The 12,524-nt window shown below is 35.1% G+C and overlaps 2 protein-coding genes across 4 annotated transcripts; one reads left to right on the forward strand and one right to left on the reverse strand.

Moving 5' to 3' along the window:
• The first annotated feature begins 1,470 nt into the window (after nucleotides 1–1,470).
• LOC132629837 (putative pentatricopeptide repeat-containing protein At3g08820) lies at nucleotides 1,471–5,467 on the forward strand. 2 transcript variants are annotated; one of them, XR_009578442.1, is made up of 3 exons: nucleotides 1,471–2,915; nucleotides 3,106–4,045; nucleotides 4,651–5,467. XR_009578442.1 is itself a non-coding variant. In XM_060345217.1 (2 exons), the coding sequence occupies exons 1-2, from the start codon at nucleotides 1,597–1,599 to the stop codon at nucleotides 3,845–3,847; spliced, it is 2,061 nt and encodes a 686-aa protein (XP_060201200.1). In that variant the 5' UTR covers nucleotides 1,471–1,596; the 3' UTR covers nucleotides 3,848–5,467. The 2 variants fall into 2 exon arrangements, 1 of the variants encoding a protein (XP_060201200.1); XM_060345217.1 differs by having other exon boundaries at nucleotides 3,106–5,467.
• Nucleotides 5,468–7,160: 1,693 nt separating this feature from the next.
• On the reverse strand, nucleotides 7,161–8,109 carry LOC132629838 (glucosamine 6-phosphate N-acetyltransferase). Of its 2 annotated transcripts, none has more exons than XM_060345219.1 (2): nucleotides 7,964–8,109; nucleotides 7,161–7,764 (listed from the first exon to the last, which is right to left on the reverse strand). In XM_060345219.1, the coding sequence occupies exon 2, from the start codon at nucleotides 7,759–7,761 to the stop codon at nucleotides 7,291–7,293; it is 471 nt and encodes a 156-aa protein (XP_060201202.1). In that variant the 5' UTR covers nucleotides 7,762–7,764; nucleotides 7,964–8,109; the 3' UTR covers nucleotides 7,161–7,290. The 2 variants fall into 2 exon arrangements, with proteins under 2 accessions (XP_060201202.1, XP_060201203.1); XM_060345220.1 differs by lacking the exon at nucleotides 7,964–8,109 and adding an exon at nucleotides 7,855–7,947.
• Between the last annotated feature and the right edge of the window lie 4,415 nt (nucleotides 8,110–12,524).

Genomic DNA, 12,524 nt, shown 5'->3' on the forward strand with positions numbered 1-12,524 from the left:
TGGTCCCTATTTTGTGCTGTTCTTTAATTTTTGTCCTTCAAATGGAAATTATATCTATTGGGACATAAATTCTTTAAGGAATTCAATATAATTTTGCCGGATCTATTAAAGAACTTATGTCCCAATAGGCATAATTTCTATTTGAGGGGAAAATATTAATGACCAGCCCATTAGAAGGACAAACCGAGCAATTAAATGAAAGGACATGGTGTGGCTATTAACAAAAAGAAAGGTCCAACTTTAAATAAAGGGAAAAGGGTAAAAAATACTTCGCTATTTTGAAAAAAAAACTAAAAATATTCTCCGAATTTATTTTGGGTCAAAAATATCTCTCTCATCCTTAAAGTTTTTAAATATACTCCTGTCCTGACTGAAATTATCCCTCAAATAACCTAAAATTATTTTTTAAACCCGTTCCATCATTTAAATCCAACTTAACTAAATAATAACCCATAAGATCTTCTTATTCTCCCAATACGTAGGTATGAAGTTTGAGAGAATTGAGGGAATAAGGGAATCTTATGGAATATTATTTAGTTGAGTAGGGTTTAAATGATGGAGCGGATTTAAAAAATAATTTCAGGTTATTTTGAGGGATAATTTCCGTCAAGATAGGGGTATATTTGAAAACTTTAAGGACGGGAGGGGTATTTTTGACCCAAAATAAGTTTAGAGGATATTTTTAACTCTTTTTTCAAAGTAGAGAGATATTTTTGACACTTTTTCCTTAAATAAATGACCCGAAATAACCCTTAAAGCCTGAAGTAAAGACAAGATATAACCCATCAACATAAAAACTCAGCAACTAAAAGAAAAATCGGTGGACTTACTAATCCATATATTCCGCTGACCCGTTGTAGTGTGGGTTTTGAGTTTTCGGAGGTTAAGGGTAAATTTACGATGAAGAAGAAGATTAATAAGTAAGATATATTTTGTAGAAGCTCCTTAATCAATCTTTAACTATAGAAATTGGTGTACTGGGATTTGGTAGATTAAAGTGAAACCATGACTAGGCAAAAGGTGTAACTCTACACTTGGATGCTATTTACAAGTTTACACCGATTTCAGTCAAGTTTGGATGAGCTTAGTGCTGTTTACTTTGCGGATGTGTTAAAAATTAAACCGTTATTGATAACCTAATCGCAAGATTGATTTATTAGCTTATTGGTATTGGGTTATCGGAATTAGCGGTTAGGGAACGAATTAAAATTTTATAATTAACGAATTATCGGTGTGAGAGTAGATTACTAAAATAAACATATAAATTTTATATATGTTAATTTGGAAGGTGTCCAGATGGTCATTTTGTAATTTTGTAAATTAGAGTGTTCAGCTGATAAATTATAGACAAATTGAGATGCCTGTCTGTGCACACAAAAAATTAGAGGGCACACATGCAAGATAAGTTTGAGCGCCTGTTTATGTATTATGGCTTGTAATTTTTCAAAACTAGAAAATATATCACCCCATGTACATGAGAAAACTACTTATTTTAAGGCAAGTTTAAGTTATATACCTCATCAGTTTAAATCAGTCTAATTGCAATTATTCAAAACTAGAAAATTTGAGGTAGTTGTTGCCAAGGTGGTCTGAGACATGAATCCAACATCCTCAATTGCTCCTAAAGCTCTATTAGAGCTAAAATCAGCTCTATTTCATAACTTCAAATCATTCAATCACCTTAAACACATCCATGCACGTCTTATACGTACAGGTTTTAACCAAAACAACTATCTGTTAAACTTAATACTAAAGTACACTTTAAACAATTTCAACAACACAACTTATGCTGAACTTATTTTTAATCAAACCCAACAACCCAACATTTTTTTATACAACACTATGATACGTGGGTTAGTTTTAAATAATTGTTTTAAGCAATCAATTGAATCTTTTTATTTAATGCGAAATGAAGGTTATTTGCCGAATAATTTTACATTTCCATTTCTGTTGAAATCTTGTGCTAGATTATCGGATTTTATTACTGGTGTTAAGACTCATGTGATTGTGGTGAAATGTGGATTTGATAATGATGTTTTTGTGAATACTGGGTTGGTTTGTTTTTATGCAAAGTGTGGGTTTTTAGAGGATGCACACCAAGTGTTTGATGATATTCCTGAGAAGAATGTTGTTTCTTGGACCGCGATAATGACGGGTTATATTGATTTTGGGAAGTTTAAGGAAGCTATTGAGTTGTTTCGGAGGTCGTTGGAGACGGGTTTGAGTCCGGATAGTTTTACAATTGTTCGCGTGTTGTCTGCTTGTAGTCGTTTTGGGGATGTTAGTGCTGGTGAGTGGGTGCATAAATACGCGGTGGAGATGGGAATGGGGAGAAATGTGTTTGTTAATACTGGTTTGATTGATATGTACGCGAAATGTGGGAATATGGGGAAAGCTCGCGAGGTTTTTGATATGATGGTAGAGAAGGATGTTGTTTCTTGGAGTGCTATGATTCAAGGTTATGCGTCGAATGGGCTTCCTAAAGAGGCGTTGGAGCTTTTTTATGTAATGCAAGGAGAGAAAATTAGGCCTGATTGTTATTCAATGGTTGGTGTACTTTCTGCTTGTGCTAGGTTAGGAGCGCTAGAAGTTGGCGAACGGATCAGTAAGTTGATGGACGTGAACGAGTTTTTCTCTAATGCTGTTTTAGGTACGGCGCTAATTGATATGTATGCTAAATGTGGGCGGATGGGATCGGCTTGGGAAATATTCAAACGAATGACAGTGAAGGACAGAGTAATTTGGAATGCTGTTATATCAGGTCTTGCTATGCACGGACATGTGAAATCTGCCTTTTGTTGTTTCGGTCAAGTAGAGAAACTCGGTATAAAACCTGATGGAAACACATTTATAGGTCTCCTTTGTGCTTTCACTCATGCTGGCCTTGTTGACGATGGTCGCAAATATTTTCGCAGGCAAGTTACACATTTGACCGGATGGAAAAACATAATTACATTTGCTAGCCAAATATACAAAAAACATACACTATTATGTACAAAATTGTATATTTTACGTATATTATGCATTAATATGCAAAAAAATTGCATTTGATCGCTATTATTTTGGTGGGTGGTTATTTATGTCAGTTTCTCTATTTTTTGGCAGCATGACTCACTTGTACTCTTTGGAACCGATGATCGAACATTACGGATGCATGGTTGATCTATTAGGCCGATCGGGTTTGCTGGATGAAGCTCATTCGTTGATAGAAAGTATGCCAATGAAGGCTAATGCCGTCATTTGGGGAGCTCTATTAAGTGGCTGCCGGTTGCATCATGATACCAAGTTGGCCGAACATGTGCTAAAGCATTTGATTGAATTGGAACCATGGAACTCGGGAAATTACGTTCTTTTGTCGAATATCTATTCGTCTAACAGCAAATGGGATGATTCGGAAAAGATCAGGTCTTCTATGAATGAGGGAAGAATGCAGAAGATTCCGGCGTATAGTTGGATAGAGATTAATGGAATTGTTCATGAATTTCTTGTCGGGGATACGTATCATCCTATATCAGAGATGATATACATTAAACTCGGTGAACTGACCAAGGAGTTGAAAGAAGCAGGTTATGTTCCAAAAACGGAATATGTTCTATTTGACATCGAAGAGGAGGAAAAGGAGCATTTTGTGGGGTGTCATAGCGAGAAGCTTGCACTTGCATATGGCTTACTAAGTACTAAACCTAGTGATGTTATCAGAATAATTAAAAATCTTCGTATCTGTGGTGATTGTCATACATTCTTCAAGCTTGTTTCGAAGATAACGGAGAGGGAAATTATCTTGCGGGATAATAACCGTTTCCATTGTTTCCTTAACGGATCATGCTCATGTGGAGATTACTGGTAAGACTTTGGTTAGTAATATGATGTCGCGAACTTTTTATTCAGCAAGTAATCAAGAAGAGAAAAGATATTGAAGAGGGAGGAGGAAAACTCAGCCAAAAAGCAGAAGAGACAGACCTAATATTTATCTGTCGACAAAGATTACTATCAACTCGAGCAATCTTGTGCAGAAGCAAAATATTGTGTGACAGAACGATATATGGTACTTCCTCCGTTCCAATTTATTGTGAAAGTCGTTCTTTTTAGTCAGTCCCAAAAAGAATGACACCTTTCTATATTTAGTAACAATTCAACTTTAAACTTCTCATTTTACCCTTAATGAGATGGTTTTTAGCCACACAAATATCAATGGTTTATTTTGGATCACAAGTTTCAAAAGTCGGGATCAACTACTCTGCCATTCCTTTATTGACTGGTCTAATGAAAGAAAGTTTTGTTAGCATCATTTACATCATAAATAAAATGAACCGAAGTCTTTAGCATCTTTCATTCTTAAACTATGTGCCCAGTCAAACAACTTCACATAAATTGGGACGGAGGGATTATGAATCAATTGGATTAATTTTTGCATTTCTATGGTTAGATTCTCCGTCCTCATGAATGGTTATCTTCATTGTTTCTTTGCTATCCAAAGAGGCTGAAGACAGGGAGATCCTCTTTCTCCGTTTCTCTTTATCCTTGTGATGGGAGGGTCTCAGCATTATGTTGTGTCGCTATGCAGAAAAAAATGGATCAAAGGCTTCATCGCCAGCTCCAGTATTCACTTCATCTTACGTATGTTATATTTGACGATTCATCGATCTACAGGTTGATCCAGTCCACTTTTGAGGTTAAATGTAGGTTACACATCAACTTCATCAAGGGTTGGTTGTTCCCGGTAAATAAGGTTCGCAATTTGGAACTCTTTGCGGAGATATTGTGGTGTATCTTTGGAAGCATTTCTACAAAGTCTCTGGGCCCCGTGCAAGCTTTAAATTAGTAGCTATATGGGATGATGTCTTAGAACAGATGGAGAAGAAGCTGGCCAACTCGAAAAGACAATACTTATCTCTAGGAGGCACGAGTCACATTGGTTTTCAATTAACAGTGTTTTCGACTCCCACAGCAATAAGTTACAAAAAAGAGGCATTTACTTGTGCAATAGATACTTTGTGTGGAGCAAAATGAAGATGCAAGCCAACTGTTTCTGCATTGCAAATTGCCTTTCACATACAAAGGGTTTCCTCAAAAGCTGGTACAAGAGAGGGCTAAACAAAGGCTGAATCAAAGTATGGAACACCATCCCAGCCACCATTTGGACAGAGAAAGAAAGGGAGCCTTAGATCATTGGTAAAGTCATCTGTGTGTGATCTATATGTCACCGGCTTTAACCATGGAATCAACCACTAATGCTTGCATCAGCATAGGCTGCCTACAATATATCTCGTTGGGGTGCGGCCCTTCCCCGGATCTTGCGTGAATGCGGCATGCTTCATTCACCAAGCTGCATGCCCTTTATTTGGAGAGAATTGAAATTTTTAGACCAAAAAGCAGAATGTAATGACCTTGAAATACAGTTGTACATTTTTGCTAACCTTTTGGGATAACATGGCTGATATTAATGATACAGATTGCATTCTTGACTTTCTTAACTTCTGTCTAGGATCGTTATGCTGGGTATCCCTATCAATGAAATTACCCTTAAAAAAAAATAAAAAATGCTATAGTATGTATATTGGAAAAATAATTGCTATATATCAAAATTATGATCTAGAATATGGGTCAGTGTTTTTTGCTTTGCAAATCATTAGTTTGACCATTACTGATTTGTGATCGTTGCTATTTTCTTTTGGCTGTCTAGAACCTTTTTATATAGCAAAGAAAAATGCTTCTGCTTTTGAAAGTATTTTATTGTGTTGGCATTCAGATTCTCTGGTTTATTTTTATGGACCGTTTGTGTTTACTACTACAGCTATTTTTTTTTATTTTATTTTTTTAGCCTCAACTACTACAGCTATTTATTCCACTACTTCAAACTCTTATATACACTCACTTATCACAAAAAATGGCCGGAAAAGAAAAGATAGTAAAGTAGATTTTGATCATCAGCATAAAGGCTATGTTGGCAGCCATAGTTACAGTTCCAAAAAGAAAAGGAAAACAATGTTCTTATGTATCTTACAAGGACTCTTTGAGTTCTAACAAAAAATCAGTATTACGCCAACATCTCCAAGGCCAGCTGTAGCAGGAAGGGGTTTGGTCTACGTACACTCTACCCTCCTCAGACCCCACTTGTGGGATTACACTAAGCATGTTGTTGTTGGTATAAGAGAATAAACAAAACAATATACAGATTTGATGGAGAAAACTTCTTTGCTGATACCATTCCATAATAATGAATCTTCAGTATCCATTATACAATGAATTAGCTCCAACTTTTAAAAAATTCAGCAGTTCTCTCGATCCCCCTATCATCGAGAAGCCTCCGAAAATTGATATTCCACCCTTGTCGTCGTACTTCCTCAATTTTTGCTTCAAATAGTAAGACCAAACCGAACATATCAGAAAATAGCCTTTGAGAGGCCCATGACCTAGCCAATTGTACTTCCTTACCTATCTTAAACCAAACTTTGTAGCAAAATCAGACCATATTGATCTAATAGATCTCACAGTACTAACTCCAAAACAAGTTCTCACTATTTTAGTACACCATTGGCTCTCTTGTTCATAGCTACTTCATTAACAAACATTTGTTGCGTAGACTTACGTTTTTTATGCCAAATCCACCATTTTCTTACTGGTAATAAGAGATTTCCAATTCACCGGACCAAAGCACCTACTTTCTCTGTTGCCTTGCCAGACAAACTTCCTTTTCAACGAGTCAAGTCTCTTTTCCACTTTGATAGGTAAAGCGAATAAAGACATGAAATAGCAGACAAAAATTATGATACTGATTATGCACCTTACTTCAAAGTCCCAACCTTGGAAGCATATGTCAAAGATTCTGTGTTTCGGACTAGTAAATCAGAGAAAAACATGTGTCTTGCATTCTTTGTTTTGGTGTAAACACACAATGCGGGTAACTTTTCACCCAAGAAATAATTGACCGATCAAGAAAGGTGATATCCGCAGCACAAGAATATATTGGTAATGTGCTCAAGCGAAGTGAATCACAAGCTATGACTATCTAACTTTGACTTTGAAAAAAAATAAAAAAAATCCAAACTTTTGTTACTCCACATAAGTAAATAGAGATTGAATTCATAAATTGCTAGCAAGTTACTCTTGTCTACTTGTTTACTGAAACTATTTATGAAGCAATTGCAGAATTCCCAAGATTAAGACAAGATATCCTCCTCCATAAATGCAGGGCATACAAGTAAACAGAAGATTTGGTTAATGATGACAACTAAATTTGTCAAAACAAGAAACAACAATCTTACAAGATTAAAAATCACAAATTATTCATCAAACAAAATACTTAACCATCTGAATCTCTTTCTTCTTGAAACCACATTTCTCATAAAAAGGTGTATTCTCTTGAGTACAATCAAGAATTACCTTATAACATCCCATTGAATGAGCATGATGAGCAAGATACTCAACAATTCTTTTACCTAATTGCATCCCACGAGTACTCGAATCAACAACAACATCCTCAATATGTCCAGCTTTACCACAATTCCTCACAAATTTCTTCTCAATGAACACACTTCCAGTTGCAACAATCTTCCCTGATCGGACATCTTCAATCACACAAATCCTATGGTCATCACCATATTTCTCGATTTCTTGGAATCTTTCTTTAAATTTCTCGTCTGACACGGAATCACAGACAGTCAATTGTCTCAGCAATTCGATAAAACCTTTGTCTTTGTCTGAAATCTCCAGTTTCCGGATGTTAAACACATCTTTAACAGGATCGTCGCTCTGCATCATTGCCTTCAAAAACAAAAATAATAATAATAAGGCTCCACATGGCCAAATGCAATACAAAGAAAAATTAAAACTTTTGAAGCATCCGACAGGCACATTTTAGGAGCGTCCGAGTAACATAGAAAAAAAGTACATTTTTTTGGCCCTAACAATTCATCCCAATTTAACTAAAACCAGCTAAAGGAGAAAAAAGAGAGATACTGACCTGAGATAGCAAATAATTAATGGAGAAGAAGATAATGTGAATATGGATGCAATTGTAGATCAATCACATGATTCTACTTCTTCTTATTTTGGGCTTAGAAATTTGGGCTTTTTCATTAGAAACGCAAAAGGCCCAAATCCAAAATGGACCCAGATGTGGTTTGTTTAGTTTAATTGGTTCGGTAAAGATAAGAGATTGTGGAGGACACGGATTACATTTTTTTTGCGCGGATTGCCCTTCTTTTGGAGAGGTCTTTAAATTTTGCCCCTCATATTTGTGGTATTTAAATTATGCCCCTCATATTGCTGGTCTTTAATTTTTGCCCTTTGCGTTGCAACCCTGAGCGTTCATGCAGAAATCATGAGGTTCTGGGTTCGAACCCCCGCTCAAGTATAAATTAAAAAAAATTGCAAGGCAAGATTTGGGTCGCGTGTATGCCGGACCCGGCATACACTTGTTAAGGAATTACCAAAGTTATGTCAGACCCGGCATACTCTGCCTTATGGGTAGACTTGGCATAAGTATGCCGGGTCCGGCATAACTTTGGTAATTCATTAACAAGTTTATGCCTGGTCTGACATAATTTTGATAATTCCTTAACAAGTTTATGTCGGGTCAGCCATATTTATAGACAAACTTTTAATGGGACCAGACCAGTAAATCATAACAAACCAATAAAGAATGTGGATGTTCTGTTCTAACTAAATGTATCTTAATGCATATTCAGGTCTTAAAATGTTGCAAATGTACCTCGGTTTGTTAGTATTTACACTTACCAAGCTGTGCAAATTGACACATCCTGCGATGCACCAGTAGATAAAATATAAAAACAATATCAGCCTTTTATGAGCATGCTTTGTTTTGCCAATGTATGATCTGTTTCTTTCCTACCGTTACTGCTTTGCTGATGTTAAGTTCAATTTGGTTGCCAATATGCGGAGTTTGAACTAACCAAATTTGGCTTATAAAACAAAGTCTATGTCTTAAGGAAAAGTTATGCCTTATGGGCATACTTTTAGTTATGCCTTAACTAAAAGTCTGCCCCATAAGGCATAATTAGGAAAAGACTTTTAGTTAAGGCCTAACTAAAAGTTTGCCCATTAAAAGTTTTCCCATAAGTATGTCGGATCCGGCATAAACTTGTGAATGAATTACCAAAGTTATGCCGGATTATGCCAAGTCTGCCCATAAGGCATAAGTATGTCGGGTCCGGCATAACTTTGGTAATTCCTTAACAAGTGTATGCCGGTGGGGGCATAGCGAAATTTAAACTCTGCCTTGCGATTTTTTTAAAAAATTTTGACTGAGTGGGGGTTCGAACCTGGAACTTGGTTTTAACCGAAGGGCAAAATTTAAAGATTTCAACTATGAGGGGCAAAATTTAAAGACCACCCCAAAAGAAGGGTAATTCTGCGAATTGCCCCACGAATTAGGGTAGAAGGTTAGTAGTTAGTAAAGTATTGTCTCGCGGATCCTTTCATATACTAGTATGCGTTGCACTTTACTGGTAGTTTATTGCCTTTCGATTTTTGTCTGCTGTAATTGCTTCTTTTTGACATTATGCTGTGCTATGTTTTTTATTATATTTTGTGATTATTTTTTTATTTCTATTATTTCTTATGTAACCTTTTTTGAAATGTCATTTCTTGAGCCGAGGGTCTATTAGAAACAACCTCCCTACCTCCCAAGGTAGGGTAAAATCCGTGTACACTCTATCTTCCCCAGACCCTACTTTCGAGAATATATTGGGTATGTTGTTGTTGTTGGTTTGATACTAAACGAGAATAAGTTAAACCAAACTGATAAATATATTTATTTTCATTGATAATTTTACATCTAATATGATTTAAAAAAAAAAATTAGTCTAGATATGTTCGTGATCCTTGTTTAAAATGTATATAATATTTAATGCGAGTATCATGGAGGACCTATTTTAGCTTTTATAATTATTTATAACGTGTATAGTTATTTTCGGTAGAAATAGTTTTTTAGTCCTTTACGGAAAAAAAATTAGTTTCATGATCCTTTGACAAGAGATCTTTATTTTTTACACATAAAAGACCTGAGAAAAATACATAAAAGATCTGAAAATAATATTTTATTTTATTCAATTTGTAAAAGGACAAGAGATCTCATTTCCTCTTTTTTATTGATCTTTCATTTTTTTAATTTTCACAAGCCAAAATTTATTAAGATCATATTTTGTTTTCTGATCTTGCGACAATGTTTTATAGATAATATAGTATATCAACAAATGGAGCATATACTCGTTATGATGCATTCATTACTGGCCATTCCAAGTATTTCAATTCTCTAAAATAAGCACTTTTAAAATCTAAGTTGTATCAAGTAAATTGGAACGTAAAGTATATAATATTACTCCATCTGTTTCAATTTGTTTATCTTGCTTTCCTTTCTAGTTCTCTTAAAAAATAATGTCTTTTTTTTTCAACACTTTAATTCTAACTTTCCACATGGCATGTTTAAGAGTTAAAGACCATAAGATTTTAAAGGGTATTTTGATATATCTTACACATTTTTAATTTACGACCAGAATATTTAAAGTCTTCTTTACTTTTCAAATTCCGTCTCAAGTTAAAACCAAACAAACAAATTAAAAGAAGGGAGTAATATTTAATTAGGCATAACACATAAACGGGTCTTCAAACTTGACCTCAACTGCCAAGTATGCCCTCCAACTTTGGGTGTGCATAAGTAGACACCTCAACTAGCATTAAATTGAACATGTAAACACGAATGCTGACGTGACACATAAATTTTGGAGGTATCTAAATGATCATTTTGTAAGTTGGATTATTCAACTCACAAAGTCGAGAAAAATTGAGGTGCCTACTTGTGCACACTCAAAATTTAAGGGCATACTTGTCAACTGAGGTTAAGTTTGAGGGCATTTTTACGTATTATGTCATTTAATTAACTTATGCCCGCAGTGGCGGAGCTAGGATTTATAACAAGAGGGTTCAGAAATGTAAAGAAGTAAATACAAGAAGAAGTTAAGGGGGTTCAATATCTGTTATATATACATAAAAATTAATTTTAACCTTGTATATTCAGTGTAATTTTTCGCCGAAGGGGTTTCAGATGAACCCCTCGGCTCTTACTAGCTCCGCCCCTGTATGCCCGCGCTAAAAGCACTACTGAAGGGCATAAATTAAAAACCTCAAATTTGAGGGGGAAAAATTAAAGACCACCCCGAACTAGGGGCATTTGTGCGAATGAGCCTTTTTCTTTACCATACAAATAGTCAGCTATGTATGAATTATAAAGCGATAATATAGTAGCTTGGAAGAATAAGATGGCAGGACCTAAAGTTTTTTTCTAAGTGGCAGGGCCCTCATTTTCTTTTTCATTTATTTTTGCTCTAGAAATTATTAATGATGGGATTAGCAAACACATGGGGACCTCTTTGTATTTTTAAAAATTTCAAGGTTAAGTTTTAAGCTTTTCAAGAAAAAAAAAACTTTTCTCTTTCTCTTTCTTTCTCTCTTTCTTCTTTCATGTTCTTCTCCGAAAATCATTCTTTTACTCCTAAATTCTCTCATTCTTCATCTTATATGTGTGTAATTGTCATTGAAAGCTAAACTTGAAGTATATATACATTTTGGTTGCTGAAAAACGTGAAGAAGGAGCTGGAAGCATTAACAGCGATCAACAAGCTTCGAAGCTCTAATTCGAAAATGTGGGCTACAACAAACGAGCTTCATTTTGAATGAGTGATACCTCAAAAAAAAAAAAAAGGAACATCGAGGAGAATTCATATCTGAAATTTGAAGCAATTTCGTTGAGATTTGACATGATTTTGGATCGATTTTATAACAACTCTCAAGGTTGAAGAAAATAATTTTTCAAATTTTGGATTACCACAATCGAGCTCTATTTCACATGGGTGATATCTCAAAAGAATTGGAACGTGGTGGGGAGCCCATATCTGAAATTTGAAGCAGTTTGGTTAAGATTTGCCATGATTTTTCAGATCAAATTACAGCAGTTGTTCGTCCAAAAGGAAGAAGATGTCACTGCCAGAATTAGTCTAGCAGAATCCTTATTCAGGTCTAAAATAGGTTTATTAGCATCCTACAATTTCTATTAAGCTTCTGCATTTGGCTATACAAGATGCTAATAAACCTATTTAGACCTGAATAAAGATTCTGCTAGACTATTTATGGTAATGTCGTCTTCTTTCTTTTGGACGAACAACAACTGTAATTAGATCCTAAACCATGTTATATATAGAAACTACCAATGCCTCGAAAAATTGGAATATCGAAGAGAATTCGTATCTGAAATTTGAAGCAATATCGTTGAGATTTGACATGATTATAGCCAATGCAGAAGCTTAGTAGAAAATATAGAGTGCTATTAAACCTATTTTAGACCTGAATAAGATTATGCTAGACTATTTCTGATAGTGTCGTCTTGTTCCATTTGGACGACAACTGCTGTAATTTTATCCGAAACCATATCAAATCTTATATATAATGCATATATACAACAGTTATTATATGGAATGTAGCAGCTGCCAATGCTTCAAAAAAAAAAA

This window comes from Lycium barbarum, chromosome 3, assembly GCF_019175385.1.
Source record: "Lycium barbarum isolate Lr01 chromosome 3, ASM1917538v2, whole genome shotgun sequence".
Taxonomy (NCBI): Eukaryota; Viridiplantae; Streptophyta; class Magnoliopsida; order Solanales; family Solanaceae; genus Lycium; species Lycium barbarum.